Source organism: Anser brachyrhynchus, assembly GCF_964034855.1.
Source record: "Anser brachyrhynchus genome assembly, chromosome: 12".
NCBI classification, from domain to species: Eukaryota; Metazoa; Chordata; class Aves; order Anseriformes; family Anatidae; genus Anser; species Anser brachyrhynchus.
The window spans coordinates 17,236,364-17,264,017 of record NC_137707.1 but is presented as its reverse complement, the minus strand read 5'-3'; the positions used below and the strand labels follow the sequence as shown (position 1 = coordinate 17,264,017).

Below are 27,654 nucleotides of genomic sequence, written 5' to 3'. Positions count from 1 at the left end.
AGTGTATTTTATATTTTAAATGAATTACCAAAAGATCAAAACCATTCGAAGGGAAAAACATACTAAGGTACTATTACGCTTATTTAATCTCTAAACTGTCACTTACAATAGTAATCCCCTCCCCCGCCCCCTTTTTAAATCTCAGAATAATATACTTTCCTGTGATCTTCCCTAAAATATTCATAGCAATACTATAAGTAATACTTTCAGCAACCAAAACCATTTACCTCTAAAAGTTCTAGGACTTAAAGGAAACAGTAAATAATTCTACATCAGTTTATAGCCCATTTATTATTGAAAAATAATGCTATTCAACTGTTTCCAAAGAGCCTTGCTCTACTTATTCCAGAAGGCATACGGATATTCCTAAGTATTTCTACAATAGCACAAACTTTGAGATGGATGTTCATTTAAAAAAAAAAAAAAAAAAGCAAAGTGCAGGAGATTTGGAAGCAACAAGAGTTCTTATCTTGTTTGAGAAATGAGGAAAACTAAGTATGTGGGACGCAAATAGAAGTACAAAGGATGACTAATGTGTCTGCACACCTACAACTCAAGGTTCAGCATCCTGGGCTTCAAGACTGCATAAATTCAAGGCCTTCAGTTCAGACTTAGTTAAGGAAGTCTAAGGCTGTGTTTTAATATAAGAACATCTTTACAAGTAAACTCAAGAGAGTCTACCAAAAATATTTCAGAATTCGCATAGCTATGTGAAATCTCTCATTCAAATGCCCCCAAAGAGTTTCACTTTTCACACCACAGGCATCCCTCCTCCCCAGTCCCTTTCCCATTACTATTGCTTAGAGAACAATATTTCACTTTTCACCACCCACAGGATTAACAATATGCAGAGATTTTTCACTGCTTCATCTCTTCTTAATCTTATACTAACTGTCATTCATAGAACAGGATCTTAGCTTTTACTTTGATTTTAATCTTTGTAACTTTCCTGGACTCATTTAATTCTTAGCTTTTTTTAACTAAGCTTTTCACTGCATTATCTGACCTCCATGAGCCACTCATCCTCCTTTTTCACTAAAGTTATCTCCATGAGAGCCCCAACCTGTACATTAAGGGCTGTTTTTCTGTTTCAGTCTTAATAGAAGGGGCATTCTATAATCTGCTTGTCTTTCAAATTCAACTTAATTATGCATCCCATAATTAACTTTTGGTAAGCAATAGTCAAACAATCCTTTAATTGCATATAGATCACTACCAATTTTTAAATTCACATGATTTTCAACACCAAGCTTTTTTAAGGCCATATTATACCATACTAACTGAGGAATCTTTGCAGCATTTCTGTCACCTTTCCTTTGGTATGGATACAACTTATGTGCTACCCTAAAATATAAATAAAATGGAGGAAAAAATCTTTATGCTGAATGTTTTGATATTTAAGTTACTTATCTTTCTCCAATGGATTCTAGCGATTAATGAATCCCAATTTCACAGATATTTTCTACATCTTTAATTTCACATATTCAAGATAGTTTCAGGTGTAAAAAGTATCAATTTTTCCTCCTTATGTACTTCTAGTATTGCAAATCTTACAAAATATCTGTATCAATACCTGTAACAATATGCTGAAATGGAACACTTGCTGTACTCCAGTATATGCCTATATTCAACAATTAAATTTCCTAATACCTTTTTATTTTTTATGCATAATAAATTTAATTTTCATATTCATGCTAGTCATTTTTCCACAAAAATAGTTCCTCGTCTTCAGCTTTCAGAGGAGTAAACATAAAAAAATGAAACTGGCATTTACTAGGAACTTGAGTATTTTTTTATATATATATATAAATATATATATATATATAAATATATATATATACATATTTAATTAATAAAAAACATTTGCTTTCAGGTTGCTTATACTTCCTTGGTATGTAAGCATGCAAACAACTGCTTAAAGAGCAAATTCCATTCCACAGACTTTTTAATATTGAAAACTACACTAGATCTACCTTATGAAGATGAGATGTTTGATATGTTTGTGGAATACAATGCTGCCTGCCAACAGACAAAAAAAATCTGAGAATAAAGGTCATGTCAACTGTTTAAAAAAAAAAAAGCCAGAAAACAATACTATGGTAGAGGACCAGAATCAGCAATATTTTAATGTAGTTGTAGTTAAATATTTTTTTTTATAACCTTCAGCTAATTTTTTGTAAAAGCTATGAAGTCTGACAGTGTTCTACTACCAGTAGAAATCCTTGTCTTCAAAACCCAAAGTACCATTTTTTTTTTTTTTTAATAATATTAAGGACCTTGAAGGAAGATTGGGGAGTAATTCAGTACTTTAATCTACTAAATATTTTAAAGGTTTGTCATCTCTGCTTTAATGTCTATCTTTTCACAGGTGCATAATAGCTTTAGCACTGCACAAGAAGGATCTATACATATCTCTTATGTCATAAAACACTAATCAGTGTAAACTTCAAAGCTTTTACTTGAGAGTGTAAACTTCTAAGAAAGATTAGATATCTACTGAGCAGGTGCAATCCAGGAATAAAAATAGATGGAAGCATAATAAGGGAAGCCAGACAAAGCTGTTGCTAAAAAAAATTCCATCCTTAAAGAAGTATGACCACAGCAAAAAAGAAATTTAAGATGCAATTAACACACCTGTAAATATAGTCAAGCATCTTTTAAATATTTCTTCAAAAATTTGAGTTCATCATCCAAAAGCAAATACATTATTAGGATTTTGATAGATTTGACAAATTTTGATATTCTGTTCTTGTAGTTGTGTTCAACAGATTCTATAAAGAAATAGACCATAAATATTACCATATTCACGTTAAAGGACATCACAAAATGTATAGAAAATTTGACAATTTTCTTTGAACTATTACACTTTTATATAAATCATTCAACATTTGAATTCTAGTTCTGTAATGTTCACTAAAGCCAAAAATTTCATAACCTCCTCAAACACATTCAAATAACACTCTCATACTGAAGCATTCACAGATATCCCAATGAATTTAAAACATTTAATGGGATTACATTCACACCTAGGAAATTCAAGCAAGTCCTGTCTACTTCTAACTTTCCATTTTGAATTGGCTTTAAACACAAATATAGACAAGTATAAGTTGCATAGATGTGGAAACTTCAATGTTTACATCTCACAACACTGCATTTCATACACATCCAAACTGAAGACTGGAAAAAACTTATCTTTCATCCTATAGTTTTCAGACAAAATGTTTGATTGTTGTCATACGTGATGAAAGTAGCCAAGTGTCATTAAAGTGGTATCTTAGTATGCAAAAATAAAAGCATGAGCCCACTGCCAGCAATCTCACTAACATCCCTAGAAGCAGGCTGCATTAGAAGAGGGTTGTTTACAAATGGCTAATAACACAACTTTTTTTAAGTGTGCATCTTAATATTTTTCTGTTTTCCTGAAATACCACAACCCCTTCCATTGTATATAAGCACATAAATTCTCTTTTGCATTTTTCCCTCCTCTTCCACAACCTCAAAAAGTTTTTCTCAATCAATCAGTTAGGCCAATTACACTGGCTGCTTTGTCACGTACCAAATTCTGACATACAAAAACTTTGGATCTTTAATAACACAGTGTCCCTCTTTCTTTCAGAATAAATAGTCTGTTTTCCTGAGCAATGCAGTTGTTGTGTCCTCATTACTCCCATTTACCTGTGAATTTAAATAAACTGTCATAAAAAGTGCAGGAAGCAGCTGTGGTCAGAAGCAAGCTTTCATTATCTTTTGTTTTAGAAAGAACACAGACTTTAGAAAGATACTGGCTTCCCTACAGTTTTTAATTAATTATGGGCAAAATATGTTTATTTGCAGAGGGCATAGCACAAGCATATTCTATGCTGAAATTCCATTAAAACTTTTAGAATAGTGTCCTGCCTCTCAGAAATGAGTATCAGAGGCAGCTATTTACTGCATAAGAGACAGATTTTAGAAAACCATGGGCTGTGCAAAGAAAGCCACTAGAATCTGTAATATTACTGTCAGACCCAGGTAGATGTGACAGTAATATTACACTTCTTTAGGTACTATTAATAAATAAAACACTTCTATTAATATTAATAACTATGAATAAATAAAACACTTCTTCAGGTACTATTTTCAATACCTCATACCTAAAAAACTGCCTAGTGCAACATTCTCAGACAGTAATGGGCTCTGAGTAAAGCTGCACTTGAGTCAGACAGCAATGGGGGATCCTACAACAAAAGAAGAACCTCATGTAAAATCCCCGAAATGCTCCAACTGACTGGAGAATTTATAGTGGTTAGTAGACAGTAATACCTTGCTCAAGTAGCTCTTCTCCTGGTGCATATAAACTAATTTAATACATTCACATCAATAACTTACATGCGACATCCTTATCACACCACTGCCACTCCATCTTTTCTATTGGAATACTGACACATTTTCACTCCTGGAGAGTTCTTGGCATTAAACTGGAGAGAACCCAAACTATTATAAAATGGAAGTACCTGATCTTGCAGTTAAAGAAAAAAAAAAAAAGGACAAGAAAACACAAACTATGACCACCCTAAGACACACATGCAGCAATTCAGTAGGAATTACAGAAGTGTTCTGTATTTTGCTCCTGTAACATTATCCCCATCTATGCCTATTCAATCCATTTACAGCATAACATTTGTGAACAGACGGTTGTACTTCTGGAGTCATCTACTCATATCTTACCTTTCTAATATTTAAATAAAATGGAAAATAAGCTGGAAAAGTATCCACTCAAACATTTTTCAAAAGCAGATGTCTTCATAGTTTGGCACAGAATTCCAGATATTTTTTTTTGAGATTTTATTTTTATTCTTATTAGGACATGGAGTATATCGTATGAAACAAGATTACATCTTTATGTATTCAACACTTGCTATGTAACAACCATCCATTTTACATCTGACTTTCAGGATAAATTGAGAATCAAGTATTTATTATTCCCATAAGACACTATACCTAAAAATAGTTTTTCATCTTGCTCATTTTAAAATTGCACATAGACGTTAAAATATTTTTTGCTTTCAAGTTGAACTTCTACAGTAATTTTACACATAAACTTAGTTCACTTGGAAGTGAATTCTCAGTATCAAGCACGCAAATACACACTGCAAGGTCTATATACATGGCAGTCCACAAACTTCACATGCAGAATATTTCTAAAAAGGAAAGCAAAGAAACAAGAAAGTCTCCAACATGTGGTCTTTCAGAAATAGCCTTTCTTGGAGCCCCTCTCCGTGGGCTGAGGCAGCCACAGCAGAGGCCTGCTTCCACCAAGGGTTGGGAGAGTTACTGCCTAGTCTCTCAGCAGCTGCCAAGAGCAGCTACACAGCAAGAAAAGGGCTAGCACAGAAAACCCTGAGCAAGCACCTGTCATTTCAGACAGGTTCCGGTCACCAATCAGTATGAGGGGATAGAAGGTATCAGAAAAGATGGCAAATGGGTGAGGGGAAGATAACTGTTCCCAGTACCAGCCATCTCCCCAGCTCAAGTGAGATGATGATGTAGAGTCACATAAATGCATTTGAGAGGGAGATGAATATTTATTTTCCTGATTGTGGAAAAAGAAACCTGCAAGATTACAACAGAGTTGCTTAAATTTAGAAATGTTATTTATCCCAAATTATATCAATATACTTTTTTTTTTTTCCAGTTATATATTTCTAGCAACAAGAAATAAAAAAGGGAATTACTTTTAGACAGCTTGATACTTTTCTTCCCCGGTGGCCAGCAGTGGGATGAAAGAGCAGTTCACACCTTTGCAATGCAAACAGAACCCACCTAAGGCACTGTGTAAATCAACAAGCACAATGCGAATCGAGCAAATTAGGACACAACAAAAAAGACAACCTTGCAATGAGCTGGCAACCTACGCATGTAAATTGCAAGAGTGGAAAACCCTCATTTCTGCATTAAAATAATAGATGATATAATGATCACTTAAAGTCTCTTTCAAGGATTAAGCCATTTCCAAGCTGTTTATACACCTGTCACTTGATGATGCTGTCATCAACTCAGTTGATGATGCTGAATAGCTACTGCTATTGAGTAGCCAAAACCATCTAGCTTTCATTTATTTTGAGTTGTGGAAAAAAAAAAAAAGGAAAATAATGAGCTCGGGATAATTAAAGCATTTACAATGAAACCTAATGTGTCCGTATATGGCCTAAGAATCTTATCTGATATGGCTAACATAACATACAAATAATCTACTAATTTTAGCGCAGAGTTCTTTCTTTTCATTGTTAGATGTCATTTCCTTCTTTATACCAAATGCTTATTAAAAACTAATTCCTAGAATATTAAATATATCACTTATTCCAATTTAGCACTTAAAAAACTGAAGTATAAAGCCTTCTTTAATATACTTTGTACAAAATATACGGATATTGCTCATTTTGTGGAACAGGTATATAAAAGAGAATCAAATAGAACTCATCAAGACACAAAGTGTTGCATGAGCCTATTAATTTGTGAGACGTCAATAAAAATTGTATAGCAAGATAGTTTGTAGTCTAGCTCTCACATCCCACATTGAACAACTAATTTAACTAGGTAAGACAAACCACTTAGTTGCTAGATGCGTGCTATAATGAGAATATCTGTATTAACTATAGATATTTTTATTAAAGCAGGGTGTGTTTACATATATAAATCAAAAAATTATCAAAAATAGAAAGTATAAGTTGAAGACTCCTTTTATATGAAAGCTTCTAGTTTCAAGCAATGATGTACCTGCAAATACTGCAATTATTATTTATTAAAGCAACACATATAGAGTTCTCTCAACAAAGGACCCCTGAACAATGAATCGTAAGCCCCACGTAAACTGAGACTATTCTGGCATACCTAGCTATTCAAAATCTTTGTTCAACAGATAATCAGAGCCTAGTTTCAATAAAGAGTTCTACTGCAAAGACATCAAGTATCAGTACAAACCCTAGTGTGGTTTCAACCTCACCAGGAACAAAAAGCTTATAATTATCATAGCAGATACCTGTACACAAACAGGATATTTACTATGATTATCTGTTACTTAGGTTTTGTTTGATTTAAGTAAGATTAAAACTGTTTTAACTGTTTCAGATGATGGGTAAATGGGAAATCAAACCTAAGAAAAGAGAAACTACTGTACTTCTCATTACTCACAACCTGATATGGGTAAAACGAGTGGCTTTTAATGAAGGAGAGCTGATGCATGGGATTTCAGGCCGAGATCCACATCAGTCTGTTCCTTCTCCCAGGAACTCAGCACATCCATTCCTTTTCCTAGACAGGGCCTCACAATGGGCTCAATCCAGACAGCAGGAAAACAGACAAAACTTCATTCAGTGATTCATAAACCTAAATGAAACATTTTCTATGCTAACATACTACCAATGAAAATGTGATACAAAGCTTATATCCTTATCTCCAGTTAATTTGGCTGAGTGGAGTTTAGGCTTTTGTGCACTTCTAGTTCAGTTCTCTGTTATCACTTAACTCTTCTGTGAATCTAGGCTTAAGTTATCAATAATCCTACCTTTTTAAGGAACTGAATCTACGAAAAAAAAACCACAAAACATTTCTCTAAGTTATATATCTGATTTTCCTATGTAGTATTGCTTTCTGAATCAACACAGCCATCCTGCTGAACACAGACTTTCAAAAGGAACAATCAATAGGAAACACTAAAAGGTATCTTAAACCCAGTGCCTTCCCCAGATTCCATCAAACTGGTATTTATAGTTCAGAAACATTTCTGATCAAGAACTTTATTCTAGAAACATGGCTTTAGAAACAAAAACAAACAACATAAGAAAAGTGAGATTATTATTTCAGCTTTCTCTAAACTTCCAAACATCCATGTTTTTTCTGATCCAGTTTTAGTCACTTTTAAAAAAATCAATCCTTTGCGTTGGTGCTTTCATGTATAAGGAGAATAATACTTAAAAAGGAAAAAGCAGCCAGAAGTGCTGATTTACCTTTCTCCCTGCTTCAACTCCAAGACATTGTAATAGATCCAACACCTAAAGATAGGGTAATGCTTTTAAGTATCCTGTCTACGGGTTTAGAAGAGCATCATGTGCCGATTTAACTGAACTAAAACACAGCAGCTCACACAGAGAGGATCCACATGTAGTCATTAGGGATCATTTCTGTTGACAGCACAGCTAACTCTTCCCTGAGCACATCTGTAGGACATCATTCTGTTTTTACCTTTCTACTTTTCACACATTAAAAACTGAAATTCTCTTTAACAAAGTTATTGCAAGTTGCCAGCAAAAGAGCTTGCCCTGCCTATGCGCTGACCAGGTCACACAAAGCAGGGGAAGGCGAGTAGCCATGTTAAAATGCTTTCTCTCCCCTAAATCCCTCAGGGAAAGGTCCTTACCACTGTGCCAGTGAATTTCTATAGCTGCCTCCATCATAAATACTCTGATTAAAATGTAAATTCAACCAGCCTATCAGCTTCCCATTAAGAGGACTCTTTAAAAACACCATTAATCAGCTGAGAGATATGTAGTGAAATACCACTTATCAATTCTAACTGCTTATGACAGTTAACAAAGCTTTATATTTGCCCCAAACATGTGCTGATCTATCAATTATGCCAGGGTTCACTCTCACGCTAATTGTACATTTTCTTCTCTAATGCATTTTTGCTGTTATCTCATAGGCTAATGAAAGCCAGGAAATCAATACATATAAATTATACATGCAAAGAAGGACTGCTGTGAACATAAAGTTTCTAATTAATTGCACTTGATTAATTTATATCCTTTAATTATCTTGCTAAGCCACAAACAACATAAATATCCTTGCAATCTGGTTATTGCTATGTCAGTCATAAAAAAAGCAGACACAGTAAATCTATGAAATCCAGCAAAGTCCATTGCCAAAAAACATGGTATGGCACAGCACATAAATATAACGGGGCTTACTCAAGACACCTATGAATAATTTTAGTGTGACAAATTACCACTAAATATGTTGTATAGTTATTTGACTAGGGTTATAATGATGTTATAACTTTACACGTAGCATACAGGGTAAGCAAAATGGAGGCTTGCCATGCAGGATTATGGATGCTGTTACTTGTATTTATAAAATAGCTTTGCAACAAAAATGTAAGTGATATTGATATCTGATTGGGCAGGGTCAGCGAGCAAATTATCAATATTCTAAATTAGAGTATTAATGTTTTTCTGCACGTAAGATCTCACAGCGATTTGTTTGAAGAGTTATCTGAAAACCAGAAATGCACACAATCAGAACATAATAATGATATACCCAACTCTAAGCAGAGTTAAATAAGAGCTACCGTACTGTCTTTTATAAGAGTGGCCAAATGTAGAATTCTTCCATTATGTGAATAGCTGTAACTTGGTAAATACTTTTTTTTTTTCCTTTTCAAATTGCATGTACTTTGATAAACCAACCATATGTCACTGTTCTGAAATCTAATCCTATCAATCCACCAGGCTTGCTCTTTGTCCTACACAACAGCATATTACTGAATATCTGTATCTACAACTTTCATAAATGTGTAAAAAGAAACTGTATCTGTCTACAGAGAGACTCAGACAGAGACCATCTGTCAGCGACTAAAGCTATTCTTTAAAAAAGAAAACATTCATCTGGGATTTGCCCTTTACAGAGTAAACCCACTTAACCTCCCAATAAGATTAACTGTTATTTGTTTCCATTAAACAAAAATGACCATGCTAATATGCATTTAATAGCACTAACAATGAGAGAAACATGAACTTTGACAAATTTAAATTCTTTAAAATGCGAGAACTTTTTTTTAAATTTAATGACAGCTATTTTGTTATTCATAAATTACTATCATTTTTCATTACAGACTTTCTTCCCTGAAGTTGAGAGTAAAAGAACAAAAAAAATCTGGGTAAATATTGAAACTAAGACAGCAGGCTCTTGAGTGTGCTACATATTACAGAGAGCAATGAGCGTATATAAATTAAGTCTGAATAATGCATATAAAAACCCAATATCTTTGGAGCACTGATGATTTTCACCTGTGCCCTGAATATCTATGCATTTATGAAGAAAGGTATTTAACTAGATTGATTATATGAAGCTGCCTGAGTAGAGTTAGTGCAATGTAATGGAGACTGTGCGGCTCTCTGCAGCAGTACAAATCCCTGAAGCTATACTGAAAAATACTTTAATGCTTCTTCCTCTGTTGACAAAACAATACTACTGTCATATAAGACTCGCTGTTCTACTGGGGACATGGGGAACACTGTAGGAGAAGCCTAGTAGGCTGTTTTTGCCAGCCCAAGTTACCACAATGTATAAGAATGTAGGAATGAGCATCGTAAAACATGAAGGGGTGAAGTACAAAATGCATCACAAAATTAATTCCTAGATCCTTTTTTCGGTACGTTTGTGGTGTTTGTTTAAAACCCTGCTTCTAGAGTAACCTTGAGGAAACATACAGAAAGTGCACTCATCCCCTCAGCAGGAGCCTGAGAAGAGCTCCCCGAAGTCTGTTTCCACCGTAGGCGTAATGCAAATCTTACTGGAGACAGTGGGAACATATTTACCAGGTTCAGATAGCTTTGCATCCAGCTTTCCTCATTAATGGGAGTGGCACTATACAATCAATAAACATTAAGATAAAACAATTATACAATCATTTCCTCAGTGAGAAATTGATGTTATAAATAAGAATAATTAAATTGATATGAGAGGAATTATTCCAGTTCATTACAGATAAGAAAGTTGTTCCTAAAACAAAGAATCCAGAAAACAGCAACTTCTTCACCCCCTAACACAAACTATACTAAGAAGCAGAGGAAAAAACCTCAAGCATACAAATACTATCTTCTCTAAGGGTGATTAGTCAAGTCAATGCATTAGTTGAACATACTATAAGCTAAGATTTAACACTGGGGGAGTGGACCTCATGAGATATGCAAAATGTTATAATGAAGCAGGTATCTTTAATTCCATTCTGGCAGATATTCTTAAATCTAGACAAAGATGCATCACCGGTCATTTGACAACTGCTAAAATGCTAGGCAATAAGACTACAGTATTTTAAGCAGTTAAAAATCAATCCTCAACAATGTCAATGTTTCTGCCCGCTTCTCTTTCTTCCCCGCTAAGGACGCATATTCAGATTGGCATTGCCCAGTACTGTCTGAAAAGCTATGGACTTTGTGTTTTGTTATTTTACAGAAAGAAGAAAAGTGATGAGTGAAATTGAGAGGTGTGGATTAGCTAAAATCACATTTGGTTGCTGATAAAGTTCTGACGTGAGACTTGGCACATGCCAGAAAATTTCTGCACAAAATACTCAATGGCCGCTATGAACTAACTGAAGGCACCAGGAAAAGCCTTTATCCATCCAAAAAAATATCAGTTCATCAAAGGAAGAAAGGAAGTATATAAATTCCACCAAAGTTCACTGGATTTGTCACTTCAGACATAAAGCACCTAGATAGAAGCAGAGTACTGAGGTTTGACTGCAATTACCTTATCTTTCCTATTTTTAGTGACAGGACCAGATTATTTTAAGTGCATTTTATAGAAAACCCTTCTTTACTGAAATATAAAGACTGTAATAAAGACAACACAATGTTTTGAAACTGTTTTAAATCCTTCACTCAGATTTGCTTCTACAGATTTAACATGTAGGGGTTCTAATCTTACTGCTACTAATTAGAGCTTTAGTGTAATTGTGCCAACAGGGTGCTTGGCATAATAATTACTATTGAGAGATTCTGGTGGAGCTGTAACGTGCCCACATAATACAGATAGGTCTAATATTATACAGCAGTCACCTTTGTATGTTGACTCCTAAGTTGGATTTTAACCAAGTAAGGGGTTATTTTGCCTTTATTATAAAGCTCAGAAGGCATATACATATGTATGATTTAGGTATTCATTTTTCCTCTTTGATTCTTTTGAATATTAATTAGTTAGAAGAAAACTAGAAGGAACGTTTTATTCCACATCCTTCATAACTTAGTCTAGTTTGGAATGAAGAAATGCACAAAAATGCTTATGTTGGCAGGTCATGCTTCTAATGTAATATTAGACTTTCTTAGGATAATGGCCTCAGCAGCAATGTTTACCACAATATATAATAAACTGAACTGAAAACTGGGGATGAATAAGACAAAATCTGCATTTAGAAAGCATCTGTGTTGTATTCCATTACAGTCTTGCCAATTTTAAAAGAAATTGGTATGTAACTATTTGAGTAAATCTGTTCAGGGCAATACATAAGGGACAATGCAGGAAAACTAAAAATAGTAATAATAATAATACAAAGGAGCATTTCTGAACATGAGCATTTTGATCACTTAGTAATGTTTACTGTCTAACAAGTCTCAAATATTGAAACTTTCCAAATGATTTAAAACAAAAGAACACTTAGCAGCATTGAGTTGTTTGGTTTAGTTTTGTGTTTTTACATCTAGAAATATCAGCTTCAGCCGTATAGTCATTAACAACAAAAATCTTAATTATGGATATTTGTTAAGGACTTCAAAAATAATTTAAACACACCAAAGCTGTACAGGAAAACTTACTAGATAGTTTCAGTGTAACTGTAGGATCTTTTTTTTTTAAAAAAAAAAAATTGAAAATGTACAGCATGGAGCCTGAACCAGAGCTCCATTTAGAATAGACAAGCTTGTTTTTACTGCCCCTTAGTGCTTCCCTTTTAAAGTGACAGGAAACCCATTTCTGATTACAAATCAATAGGTTAGCATGTTACCATCAGACAGTAAATGTAGTTGTTGATATCAGACCACAGAAGACGATATCAGAAAAGATGAGGTGTTTCCATTTTTGATGTATAAACCTTGCAAAAAAAAAAAAAAACACATAGAAAGCAGTATTGCTTTTCTTCAACTCCATATTTTCAAATAACAGCCCTTATAGTAGCGAGTCACATGTGGCCTATTTATCATTTAGGGGTCACCATCAGAATAAAAACCACAACAAACATCATATACATAAAGTGCTCAAGTTTAAGTCTCACAAATCAGGAACCACTGAAATGTGCTGTATTAGTTAATATAATAGAAAGCAAAAAGTATGTATGCTTCTGTCACACAAAATACCTTTTGATGAAGTCTCTTTTTTCTTTAAGCTTTTGAGATAATCTTAGAGAAATCATCAAACTATAAAAAGAAATCAATAAAACAGAAAAGGTTCCCATCACCCCTAAAAAAATCCATAACTTTTGCATTTTAATAGAGACACTACAAGACTATACCAGTCATTTTCTTTCTGATGTGTTCCTTTGATTTCACTCTTATCTCACAGGACTCTTGACTTTCCTGAGAAAGGGATTATTGAATTGTATGTCTCCCTCAGATGCTCTTGATCATTCAAGTAGTCTGTACTTAAGAACGTTACAGAGTCTGCTCAGCTGCTGGCTCCTTGGGAAACTCATCAGGGATTGTCATCTTAATATTAATTGGGTTTTGTGCAGGAATCTGAGTCCCACAATGAGAGGGTTTCAAGAGAGAAGATTATGCCCAAAGCCAGATATAAAAGACAAACATGTTTAGCACAACAATTATGATAATTGCAGAAACACTCTGAGAAATAAGTAAATCTGATTAAAGGCACTTCTACATGATCAAATATTAATCTGATGTCTTCACTCTAACCTGGTTTGAACATAAGAGGCTTCTTATGGTTTTATGTATTAACAGATTTGTAGAAGCTGAACTCATAGTACCTAATAATATGGTACATCCAAGTCAATACAGTAAAAGGATCTTTACGGAATGTAATCCACTTAAATTAAAAATAGACACAGATTGAATCATAAAGCTTAAATTAAAATTGACATACAGTCAATCAATAAAACATTTCATATGAAGTCTTGTACAAACCACCATAACTCTTTTCAGTTTCATAGCATTAAAAGTTCTGTATTTCTTCCTTTTTAATAAAGATTTCATCACAAATCATCATAAATACCACTCAGACAATGAATTAAAACTTTCCAGACAAGCATAATACCCAGCAAACTAAATACACCTATATTTGCAGCTGTGAGATTTTTTTTTCCCCTCTTTTATAATGTGTATTAGTTGTAGAGACTTGAAGTATCTGATTAAGCCCTTTCACCTTAAAATCACTATGATCTGTAAGAGCCTGGAGCCAACAACATATATTTGAGTGATAAGGCAGTGGCAGAAAAAAAAGCATTCGCTATACTGATTTCTCTGTGTGCATGCACGCACATACTTGTAAATAAATACACACACATACATACTCCTCTAAAATCCATATAAAACCATATTTAATATTAGGTACACATTTAATACTGTAATGACAAGTATTTTCAGCTTCTTATGCACAGACTAGTTCTGAATCAACCTTAAGCTTATATACATACTATGTATACTTTTGAATATATATGCGCAGAGATAAAAGCAACTCCTAAGAGCATTTACACTATATTTACATAACCATTTGAATTAACTCAGATGAAATCTTCCATGTATAACTAAGTTTTCAAAATTGAACATTAAGCATCTGAAACCTATTACAGTAATATATGCACAGAAGCCTGATACAAAAATGAATTATTCCAACACGAGAGAAAGAGAAATGCACACATATGGATGTCTATCTATCCATCTTTATTTGTAAGTATTAACCACATATAGACCTTATGTGAAAGGTAAATCTTGCCAGCATGGCTTACCTCCCATAGTAATTAGGCTTGTGTTTCTGCTTTATTAACTCTGATACAACAGTGTCCTGCCCTCTGTCACCAGGGGTACTAATAGATGATAATCACTACGATTTGGAAACCATACAAATTAAATGATGAAGTGACATGAAGTGTAGTAATGCAGTGAGTTCAAGGATAAGAGAGTTAGTCATTTCAATAGTCATTTTCAGGATATTAAATAGAAAATACACGAAGAGATTAGATCACAGTTTAGCACGGAAAATAATAATTTAAATTTACAAGGTAAACATACATTTTCCTGAAATACTACTGCTTTAAGGATGATACTAAAACAGTTTGCCTCACGCAAGATAGTTTCCCCTAAAAGAAATATTTAAAATATATTTCATATGCATAAATACAATGAAATTTTTAAAAGAATGAATAATACTGCTTGTGAACAATTTTAATTTCATGTGGACAGCAAGTATATTATTTCAGTCTGTTGTAAATCAGCCTGTATTAAGATATCAGAAATACATTCTTATCTGTATTACTATAATCTTTAAGATGTGGTCCTGATCCTTATCTTCTACTTTTTGATCCATTAATCTTCAAAGCACAAATATGACAAACCTACTGTAAATTTTTTAATCCAGTGCTTAATTATTGAGAAACATAACTCAGTTGACAGAAGAAACAAAAAAAGTTGTAGGTGTTTTTAAATGTTTTTAACTGTTAAATATTGTGATGAATATCATAATTTTGCAGTAATTTCAAGAGGCTTCAAGTTCTAAAATGTCTGTTTAAATGGAAGATTTTTCTTAAAGATACACCAAAAATTATAACTCTTTATCAACTTTGTAAGAAACAATTAAAAAGCTGACATGAAGATGCTAAGTGTGAACATTGAACGTCTGTCTTTTCAAATCCATTCTTGTCTTCTGTAACTTATCAATAGCACATTCTTGTTACTGCAATTACGCTTTGAAACTGAATGTCTTGTGTATTCAAAAGTATTACATGTTTTGAGTTAAATGTAATACTGAGGTAGCCACCTTTTAAGAAGGGAGAAAGATATTTCAGCATATTTATTGAAAGCCACATGTTTCAGTATAAGCTAACTTTTTCAAAAATACATAAGTATTAGTGAAAGACTTCTGGCAAAGAACTCTTTTTTATTATTATTTTTTAAAGTAAACAGGTGAATGCAACTATATAAGCATATTATTCAGTTATCTAAAAAATATAAAAACCCTTCTTGGGAAAACAATCCATAATATTCAAATCAAAGTCACATTTTCCTAATATTTTTCTAAACCGATATATTCAGCTACAAACAGTTCACCCTATACTGATAATTTTGAATTCTGTTAGATATAAGTTTCACTAATCATGATGCTCTGCAGAAACATAATTCTGCCTAGGCCTATATTGTGCACTTCAAAAGCAAATACCCAGACTCCACATTCTTTTTTCAAACTAAGCAAGTACAGCACATTTTTAAACACTCCTTGAAACCAAGATGTATAAAATTCTGTTTATACCTTATTTATGCATACTGATATTAAATATTTTTCCTTCTTTAAAATGCTAATGTAAAAAGTAATATTTCTGAACTAAAATTGAATGTTATCAAAACTTTTAACAGCATAGGTCTGCTCTCTACTGATCTCAGATTCTACAAAGGATTACTTTTGTACAATGCAACAAATTCTGTGTAACCCATGTAATACCCATGTAATACACTTCCATCTCATTTAAAAGGTCAAACCACTGGATTTCAAAAAACATCCTAAAAACATGTACTCCATTGCTGAAGAGGAAACGCTTAATAGACAAAAGAAGTATAGATACTTTCCTAATAATCATCCAACCAGTTACTTTCTGTTCTGAAGAATTGTTTTCTATGGTTAGCATGTTTACAGCCATTCAATTCTAGATGCAGTTTATGGCAATTAGATATTTATCCTCCTTAATGTACACTGTTTTTATTTATGTTGAATTTGAATCCATTATCAGAAACAAAGCTGCATACATATAACCCTAACCAGTTGCTGGAGATGCACACAGACTACTGCTTGTTTACTTTGGGTAGACTAATCTTATGGCATGCATTAAAAATGTTGTACTTGTCACTGACTAATACAGCAAATTGAAACCTTGGAACAATCTTATTTACAATTCAAGTGCTCAATATTTGATTCTTGCATCAGAATTTTCACTTAACCCTTTTGTTAAATAACCCAGGGCAATGTACAGCTACGCTGCAATTTAAAACTAAAAACAAGGCCATTTCATTTGTTAAACGGTTTTTCACTAAAAGATATATCCACACTGTATTACCTCACTGCACGCTTTTTAGGGCCTCAGTTATTATGCAGTATATAATTGAATATTTCAACTGTTTTGTACTATTCATAGAGCTAGGGTTATTGTTGAAAGAAAACCAAAACAAGACCAAAAAAGCTAACCCTTCCCTCATCTGTATTCCATAAATAAAAGGCTTAGCTGATGTTTTTACTTACAGTTCCCAGAATTTCTCTCTCTTCTAAACCATTTTAGCTCTTAATATGAAAGTTTTATTAGTTATTCTGTCAGAAAATTCAAACCTTTACTAAGTAACATGAACAGTTACAGTTGCTTTAAGTGTGGTTGGGTACCCCTGATTCCATCATGAAAAAAAAAAATAAAACAATATATGGCACATGTTAACATCTAAAGACTGAAAACATACCCAGTAAAATAGTCCCACAGACTAAAGGAAATCACTACTTAATTCCACAAACATTTGTTTCAGCTCAGAAATTGTACTAGAAACTTTAAGTAGTTTCCTTGTTCAAAAAAATACTCTAGTTGATAATGTGAATTCATAAGATGCTGCATAGCACCATCTGCTGGTTTGAACAATGGGCTTTGGAGACGAGTCCAATTATTCATGTTATCTGAAATCTAGAAAGACGACGTTTCACTCACCTTAGTTTCACAGGATTTGTAGGATTCTGCATAGACTCACTGTACAAACTGAAAGAGAATGACAGAGAGAGAGAAAGAGTATCATCCCATGTGCATATAAAGACATCTGAAAATCATACAAAGATGAAATCTGAGCACGAGAGCCTTATTCAAAGAAAAAGGAAAGCTGTATTTCCTTTGTCCCAGTCCTGGGAAGAGATCCTTTTAAACTGTCTCATGGACATTATTTTCTTGCTTCAACCTAGATTTTTTTGGAAGGAAATTTAGGAGGTTGTTGGATATGGAAAGATTTTTTTTTCCTTAAGCAAGAAAATCACAACAGCTTCTATCCTAGATTAATCATTACTTAATAAATGCTAAGTTCAGAAACAGCTGTTTTATTTTTGGTTATAAAGAATAGAGATGTAAAAAATGTATAAACATAACGGATGAAGAATATATCTTCTTTTTGTCCGGGCTTCATATATGCAACAGATTAAAAAGAAGTGATTACTAGAATGCTATTGGTAAACTACGTTTTAGCTAGGAAAGCTAAAACAGCCTCAGGAATAGTTTCTCAGAAATGACTGGGTTGGGAAGCTGTTTAAATTTACATTTTTATCTTTTATTACTATTTAAAAGGAAAAAAAAAAACAACCAACCTCATTTTAACTGGAATTTTTTTGCCACATCAACACAAGAAACATTTTTTTCACAAAAAAATTAGACTATCCAGACCTCTGAATTGCTAGCCTTTTTTCCTATGCAGTTTACATAGAAGCAGTAGCCATAGGCGTGATACAAAAATTAAAGACAAAAATTCTGCAGCATTAGTGGGACAGCTTGTGTCAGCAGCACCCTCACACTGTAGTAGTACAAACGATAGGAGTGGGTCTGAAAGTCCTTCCTCAGTGACACCTCCCAAACTGTGGTAGCAGAATTTGGTATATGGGAAACCCAGGTTCTGCTCACACCTCTGGCTGCTCCCCGTAAATTAATTTGTTTACTTGATGCCTGTTTCATGAGGTGCGTAGAGGCCTTAGCTGGTACATGTGCATACCAAAAATATCACACGTTTAGTACCCACTGTGGGGTCCTGGCCGAAGTGCTCTCTGCAACAGCTTGATGATAAACAGCTGGCCTGCTAGTGGAACGTGCTGAGTACACTGGGCAGCATGAGCAAGAAACAGGTAACCAATATTAGCTGAACTCCCTTTTCAGAATAATAGAACAGACTACTGTGAAAATCCTATTGCTGAGCTATCCAAGTGTGGTTAGAACTCAGTTCAATGCCTGGTAAGGCAAGCATACACCTATTAATTTCAAGAGCTGGCTTGCATCTGTGGGGCAAAAATTACAAAGCTGAAGAATTATTCTTCTTCCTTTCACTTCCCTTTCTTTCCCCTCCCAATAAATCAGTTAAATACTTTTTTACATCTACGAAGTCGGAATAGCTCCAACAGCTTCAAGTAGTTTTAGTACTTCATACTTAAGCCAATGCAACGTTTGAGGAAAAATAAATAAATGAAAGAAAATAAAAATCCAGAGTATTCTGTCTTCCATTCAGTAAACTAGGAATCAAACCCATCTGCTTGCCACCTCCTGAAACTAGCATGAGTTCCTACTAAGCTCTGCAAATCCAAAGGGAAATGCATCACTGCCTGTCTATACCACAGGACTGAAGGAAGCTACGTAGACATACAGTAATTCTGGTTAACACTGCCATAAATAGGAAAAGAGCAAGGTGGTTTGGGAACATAAGAAGAAAAAGCCTCGAGCAGAGTCTATAAGGGATTATCACAGACTTCTCTGGCAGCAGTATCATGTGTCATAACAGTCATTTCTCAAAAGTACGAAAGGCCTTCAGTTCAGAAAGCTCTTCACCCAATAATTTTTTTTATGAAGTTTTATTTGGTGATGTTCATCCCACAATACAGTTCTATTTCAAATAATAACATACTTTTGCTGAATTTCACTGACTCAGTAGCTGATATTTAATAAGTATAATTTTGTCACCGTAGTACTATGCAAATTCCTCAGTGTGATATCACAAGAAAGTTTTGTGCACCAGTTTTAAGAAAACAGTAGCTGTTAAATCAATAACCACCACCAAACAAAGACAACAAAAAAACATGATCCAGAGTAGTATCGCCAGCTGAACTGTATCATCTCCTCGGCACAACCTGAAGCAAAATTCTTGGAGCAGCATCTTTACCACATCAATACAGAGCACAACTTTGCATTTTAATTCCTCCCTATCACTGCAGGGAAACAAGCTCAGTATATCAGAAAACTACAAAATGTTTGAGTCACCAATAACAAGAGAGGCTCAACTAGTCATTTCAAATATCATTTACATCAAACATCAACTGTTTAGTTGACTTGTGTTCTTGTAAATGCCATCTACATTCTTGCTAATTTCTAATATCCTTACAGATGTTTTAAACTACACAAAACAAATTGGCTTAAAAGTTTTAAGGAGACACTTTTATATGCCTACCATCTTGCAAATACATTGAATGTCAATATATGCTCAGAATTCAGTATCCCAGATGAAACATCTTGGCTCATAAATAGCAGTACAGATTTGGGCATTTCCTCTGGAGTTCATTTAAGACAATGTTGTAGAGATAAGAGACTTTACTTCCAAATCACCTTTAAACAAACAAAAAATCTTTTAGCACAACATCTGAAAATACATGAAACCTCTCAGCTAATCAGAAAATATTTTTTTTTCACCAGTTTCAAGGGTCTTTAGATTAGACATTTGTATTATAGACTATCTGGGACAAAATTTTTTCCACAATTTTGCCAAGTGCCCTAAAAAACAGAGCACTTAAAACAAACAAACAAATAAAACACCAAGAACTGCAAACAAAAAAGCAGTGCTAGCCAAGACAAGTCCTGTTTCAAACTCCATTTTAATTAAACACTGTTCAAACTAAATCAGTAAGAAATCTCATTTATTCAACAGCTTCACTGAAAACAGATACATTACAAAATGAAAAAAATCTCAGCTAGGTATCGCTAATTAGGATCTAAGTATCATGTAATTACATGAAAATTAGTGACATATACTTTGAACCAATATAGAAATATTTACCCATAACATGGAAAGACTAACTTTCTCCATCAGAGTAATCTTCAAACTACTGCCCTTGTTAAAACTGAAGCTGCCAAAACAAAAAACTGGTTGGAGCATACTACTTACTGAATATGATTGCCCACAGACTCCTGAATATTTGAAATCACTACATCCTGATATAGCATGAGTTTGGATTGTTTATTTATGGACAGCTACAACTATAAATACCTATCATTAATAAACACAAACAGATCTTTGTTGTTCCAGAATAGCGACATGTAATTTTTTCACTAATGCAGTACCATAAATACTAACTTCAGAAACCAATTAAAGAATTAGCAAGAATGACCTCAAGTAATACATGTGTATTGTGCCTGCAGCTTGGAAAGTTTTGAGGATGCCTTAATTTTCATACACTAAGTTTGTATAATCATTATGAATGCAAGCTTTGAAATGGCATACAGTGCTCTTATTGAATAAAAGGCTGTAGGAAAAAAATCTTCTGAAGTCCCCAAGCAGTTTCACCGTAGCATGTTTTAAAGCAGTGACTGCAGTTTTCAAAGCACTAAGCACCAGTCAGAGAAATTTCATGTTTTATTTTTAATATACCTCCATTCAAGAAGGCCTTACTCTTGGTTAGCACTATAGAGCTACTATAGTTTTCAGAATTAATAATACTGTGATTTCTGTTACTATATAACTGTATTTTCTTTCTGTTTTATGTGCTTATGTTTTACCAATACCTTGCCTGTTTACAAAAGAAGCTGCCATGACAAGCCTCAGTGTCAGGATCCTGAAAGAATCAATTCACGGTACTCAATACATTCCTACTGCCAATAATTATTATTAAAAAAAAAAAAGGCACTAACCCCTTAAATTGGAAAATAAGTTTATATAGAGAGCTAAAACAACTTTCACAAGCTTCTATGAACATACATTACAAAGTGAAGAACCTGGCTAACAAAGTAATGAGGACTGCAATTAGAGCCCTATGCAGCAAGCTCAATAGCTTAAATTCTTACTGTACCCTAATGGTGGGCATGTAACTGTGTAGACATTTTGCAATACAGATAAGTATTACATAATTAGATAATACAATATTTTCAATACCTTAGCATAGTACATTGATTTTTCATATAACTAACTACTGTCACAATTCTGCAACGGTAATATATGAGCACTTGTCTAACTGTGTTAGCAAGCCTACCAAAATCTATACAAACAATCATAAGCTCAAAAGCACACATAAGCTACAATATCTTAGCAGGTATTCTAATGACATTTTTAAGGATAATTATATTATAACATCTACTCACTTGATGGAATGAGCATCTTAAAACATTCACTACTTTTCTACTTCAAGTTTTCACCTAATCTAAGTGCATTAACGCATGAGTTCTGAAAATACTCTACTTCATAAAAACAAGAGCCATAACGGTTACGCTCATGTTAGTGCATCCAAAAAAACTAAGCAGTTTCTTTTTCTAAATATTTTCCTTCTAAGAAAATTCTTACAGCATGCCTGAAAAATGCTGTGGGATAAATATAGAAAGAATAAGATATTTTTGAGCATTTTTCTATTTTTAAATCAGTACACAAAAATAATTTTAATATGTCTGATTCTCAAACAAATATTAAGTATAAACACTTATGAAGTCAAATGTGCTCCTGGGCAAGTGAGCAAGCTGTCTTCTGTTAAGTCAATGATTAGCTAATTAAACCTGAACAGAACGAAGAGGTAAGAAGGTAGGTCATTGCATACATAGCAATAGACATTAGTAAATACTACATGTTACAAGATTAAAAATATATGTGTGTGAAAAAAAAAAAGAGAAATGAGAAAAAAAGAACTTTGAATGATGTTTAAATTCCACCCTTAATATCTCTTAGATTTGCTCAGTAGAAAAATAGAAAGTGCAAAGGACAAGGAAAAATGGCTTTCTGGTGATGCAACACACGTGATGTTTTCCTGAACAGACTTAGAAGTCAGAGTACACAGCATGCAAGTAGTAGATGACGGTTTTAACACCTGTCCACAGCAAGTTAACTTATGCCTTTCAACTCTGAGCTTCCTTCTTAATCCATAGGAGCTCTTCTGAATACATACATGCTACGTTATACTTTGCAAGAACACTTTTCAACTCCTGACCACGGGCCAGCCTTCTTAAACCCAAATCCCTTCCCTTAGCTTTAATTAGTGAAGTAGAATGTGATCATATGCACTCCAACAACAGCCTGAACTCTCCTTCCTGCTGCTGTCTTCTCCTCATAAACCTGAAACCTAGAGAATATAATTTGATCCCCATAAAGAAAATCTTCTCTCTTATCAAGGACACAGTTCAGCGACAAGAACAGTGAAGGGGGGGAGGAACGTGGGAAGAAATGATGGCGAAGTGAAGAGCCAGAAGATGTAGCCTTTTGAATATTAGATAAGAGTTCTGTTCGGCCATATGCTCTTGAGGTTACAAGCTAGTTTTATGCAGATTCAAAACTTCCCAGATTGTGTGTCAGTAGAAACAGAAACCTTGATGATATGTAATACCATACGCTACCAAACCACATGTCCAGGTACAAAACTGGTCAATTATAGACATGAGGAGATTATTCAAAGATTTATCTGTGCATACTCTCCAAATTCTTTTCACATAGCACATTAATACAAAGATTATTAGAACTCCATGATGAAAATGAACATCTTTACAAGGCTCTTCTAATCCAACAAGGAAATGGAGCTGCATTTCCCACTGTAGGAATACAGCAGATCCTAGTGATTGATGCAGTGGTTACCTATTTTCTCACACAGTACCTACTTACCTCCCACAGTAATAAGACTTTTTATCTAGGTAAACATGACTCCAAAACAGTTTCTGGGGAAGCAAAACTAATGAAGCTTCTTTCCTGCAGAGTTGTGCCCTAAGTTTGATAGCTCACATGCCTTCCCTGATTCCTCATTAAGTCTGAGATTACATTATACCTTTCTCCTCACTGCAGTAATGGCTTCTTCTTCTAACCACTGTATTTTCCTAGGATCTACAGAACAGAAATATCTTTAAGATTTCTAACTCTCCATCAAATTTACTACAGAATAACCAAACACAAAAAAGTTGTTAGGGATGGACACACACACTCTCACATACAGCCAGCATGACTGCCCAAAGAAGTCAACTCTATGTCAAAAAAATGTGAGACTGCCACATACCTTGGAATTTCTCTATACGTTTTCAATAATTTCCATTTCCAAGTAATAACTGCTATCGGTTTATAACAGCTGATGAAGATGTCTGGAAAATTAAAATGACCTCGAAGGACTGCCTGCCAGGAAATTCTCACTGTGAATAAGGAAAAGGTTTTGTTAGCATAAGAACAAACATATTGGTCTATTTAAATCATTCTTAAGGAAATGTTTCAAGGATCTTCAAGAAAAATAATCACTTAATTTAATAAATAAACTAGTCAAGAAACTGCAAATTGGACCTATGTCACAGTATATTTCTTCAGAAAAAACAACAACTGTATTCTAATTTCAAAATGAAATATCAATCCTAAGGGATTTGCTTCCCCTCCTTAAATTCCCACTGGTCTTCCCCTTTTCCCAATTTAATAACTGTATCTTTTTTTTATAGACAAGAAGCTAAATGTCTGTTGCTAAACTAATCCTTCCAAGATTTGAATTCATGAATTAGAATGCTAAATAGAGATCATCATGGTATCTTGGGAACTGAACTTCACCTAAGCATAACTGTGATCCTGGTTACATGTAAAGCAAAACTCTCAATAATGACACTAGTGTTTGGTGCTTGGATATTACCAAGGTAATAATTTGAATTAACCAAGTTTGGAAACTCCTGTCTTTATAAAGAAGATTAAAGGTAATTAGCACGTTTCAAAGACCTGCTTTGCTTCAGTCAATTTGGTTCAAAAATTGAAGAAACTACCTAGGAACAGATTTTAAAAATAAATAAAAACAAACGTGCTCACAAACTAAGCTTAAGAAGCCTTCAATCAGGATGAAACAGAACTACTTAATATTATTTAGGCCTCAGGTTAAAACATGCATAAAGACTGTTCAAACACTTTTTCTTTTTAAATAGTACAGTGATGCAGGTGTTAAACCTTGATTCATACTTGAAATGGTGTTCCTTTAATGTGCATACCCAGAACCGTGGACTACTCTCTAACTTTAGGCACAGTGGTTTGATGTGGTTGTTAAGATACTACAAATTCAGTGTATAACTTATAGCTTTGCTTACTTCTTAACAATATGTTCTTCACTTTCACAGCATCTTTTTTTTCCCCTGTATTTTCATAAACACAAACCAGATCTGGAAAAAAATAAAAAGAAAAAAATATATAATATATTTATATGTATATATAAATAAAGTAGAATTAGTCTCAAGTTTCTTTATCACAACAGTTTGCATTTATTTATGCAACCAACCAAAATGCTGTGGAACATACCAGGCTAATCTCATATTAAAGAAACTGTTAAAGGTTTATGAACTCATGCAGATGGAAAAAAAATAATAATAATAATTCAAGCACTGTCAGTTGTTACGGAGTTATACTATTTGACCAGGCCCCACTGAAGAGTGAAAAAATTAACAATTTAACCGCATCACTTGTTTCCAGATTTCTTGGGTAAGGGGATGATTCTAGCAACCAATAAGGTTGGGTCCAGCAGATAGGAGCCTGAATTCTCTTGGTGCAAAGCCATCGTATTTGAATCCAAAGCAGAAAGAACCATGTAACTACTCAGGTCTTCGTTATAAGAAACCTAATCATCTCCACTAGCAGAAAAGTCAAGACAGACATTTACAAGGATACCATACTTGCTGAGGTCAACCTTCTTCTCCTCCCCCAGCATCAGTAAAAAGCCAAGAACAGGCTAGCTTCAAAAATTTCAAGAATTTATATGCTTCTGCACCTTTCAAGGTCTAACCATGTAAGCCAGTGAAAGACCTACTTTCACATGAAAAAGATCTGTTAGCAGAACGAGGACGCCAACTACGGATAAGGGCCAGTCCAGTCCACAGCAGCAAAAAAGGTTTAGACTTTGTGAGAAGGGAACAGGGACTCTCAAATTCTGTCTAGACCACGCTTTCTTCCTCTTAACCCCAGGGTGAGAAGGGTTGTATTTCCAAACCTCTTGTATTATTATTAAATGTCTTACATGTGTGTATGTTTACAAAGTGAAACAAAAATGTACCCTGAGCCCTTCAATGACTGTCACTTTACTAGGTTGTTCAGACCAGCTGCTGAGGAAAAACAAATATATTTGAGAAAGCCATCTCCTAAACACAGAGATTCTACAAGCAATTGATTTATCATTAGTTCTTGCAGATTTGGGCTATTTTTGAATCTTGCATTACTTTTAATATCATTCTTATTACCTGAAATTCTACTAATTTTCTCATGCATCTTTTATGTACCTAAAATGTACATAAAATGTACAGACTAAACATCATCTGAAATATACCATGCAGAGATAAAACATGGAAGATTGCCTGTCAGGATATTAAACTACTTTCAGTAGTGTTGTCAGGAGTCAATTAAGCAGAATTTAATTCCTACCTCTTTAAAATTTTCTACTTTTAGGTTATACTTGGTATATTGGGTAGTGAAAATAGTACATTGCACACACTAGCAGTAGTGAATGCAGGAATCCAAGGGCCTTGTTCACTACTTTGTTGCTCTAGTGAGCAGCTTGCTGCAGCTCTAATTTTGATGGGCTTTTCAAAGGCAGTCACAAAATGAATATCAAAGCACGTAAGTAATCCACATTGGGAAATCTGTCAGAAAATTGTTGGGAAAATAAAGTGAATCGATAGCATGTCAAGAGACTCAAATGGAAAAATATTGAATATTCATTTTCTTGGTTTCAGAGGGCTAGGGATTTAGCAGAACCAGAGCAGCTTGTAGGATTTTCATTCTTCTTGAAAACATTCAAATAATTTTTGTGATGTGCTTTGGATTCAAAACATAATTAGTTCCCTTTAAAATTATGTTTTGCATCTCCATGCTGTTTACTGATGCATATACAGCATAATTAGGAGAACTAGTCTGAACCCACAACAACGTTTAACTACATTTCTGAGGAAAGAAAAAAAAAAAAGTACAACTATTCACGTTTGCTCATTTCCATGCAGAAACTCATGCAAGTCAGCTATACATTTGAAAGCGCTACTACAAATGTGGCTAAGTAGAAGCTGACGTAAAAAAGTACCTGAGTTAATTTCAGTGCAATAATGAGATTTACAGCATATTAAAAATACATACATTTTTAATGTGGTTCTGATTCCAGGAAACATAAGATGACGACACAAGCAACGCTTCATAGTGGGCTATGTCTATGCAGTTTGTTACTTAGGCTGCAAACTTGCTTCTTCTGTTTGCCAAACAGCTGTTAATACCTATGCAGACCATCTCATGCAATGTTTGCACACTTCTACCTTAATTTTTTGAAGAAAAATATCCCCCTCCTTCATTTCACACACAATCAAAATAAGTAACACAAACTATCAATTCATTTGTTTATGCGTGCGTGTGTCAATTCCCCTACTGCACATTTATTCTTGTATATAACTACACAATATTTCCAGGCAATCCAGTAATCCATTCATACTGAAATTTATGAAATCTTATTAAAGTCAAAGCTTTGCCAATGGCTAACCCTTGAGCCACATGTATTTTACTATTGTCACCTTCCGTGTCTCCTTTGAAGAATCTAAATAAATAAATAAATAAATAAATAGTAATAATTTCCTGGTATTCAACGCTCAGCCCCTTCACAAATTGTTTTAAAATAAAAATGGATCTACAAATTCCATCCAATGGATCTCAAAATTCCATCCTTACAACACTGCATAATATCTTAATAGTTCTCCAATTCAAAGCCCTCCTTCCCTAACATACAAAAAAAAAATGATGAAACTAT

General features: G+C 34.0%; 1 protein-coding gene across 11 annotated transcripts in view; it reads right to left on the bottom strand.

The window, feature by feature from the left end:
* LOC308176757 (uncharacterized protein) overlaps positions 1-27,654 on the bottom strand; it is a 320,082-nt gene that overhangs the window by 285,327 nt on the left and 7,101 nt on the right. For 9 of the 11 annotated variants that reach the window (XM_080552905.1, XM_080552910.1, XM_080552906.1 and 6 more), the window contains 3 exons: positions 24,971-25,042; positions 23,920-24,049; positions 17,657-17,704 (listed from right to left, as the gene is read on the bottom strand). In XM_080552905.1, the coding sequence (XP_080409031.1) occupies positions 17,657-17,704; positions 23,920-24,049; positions 24,971-25,042 (250 nt within the window). Of the gene's footprint in view, positions 1-2,095; positions 3,676-14,630; positions 15,739-17,656; positions 17,705-23,919; positions 24,050-24,970; positions 25,043-27,654 lie in introns of those variants that run through there. The other 2 variants (XM_080552907.1, XM_080552914.1) reach the window with 2 other exon arrangements.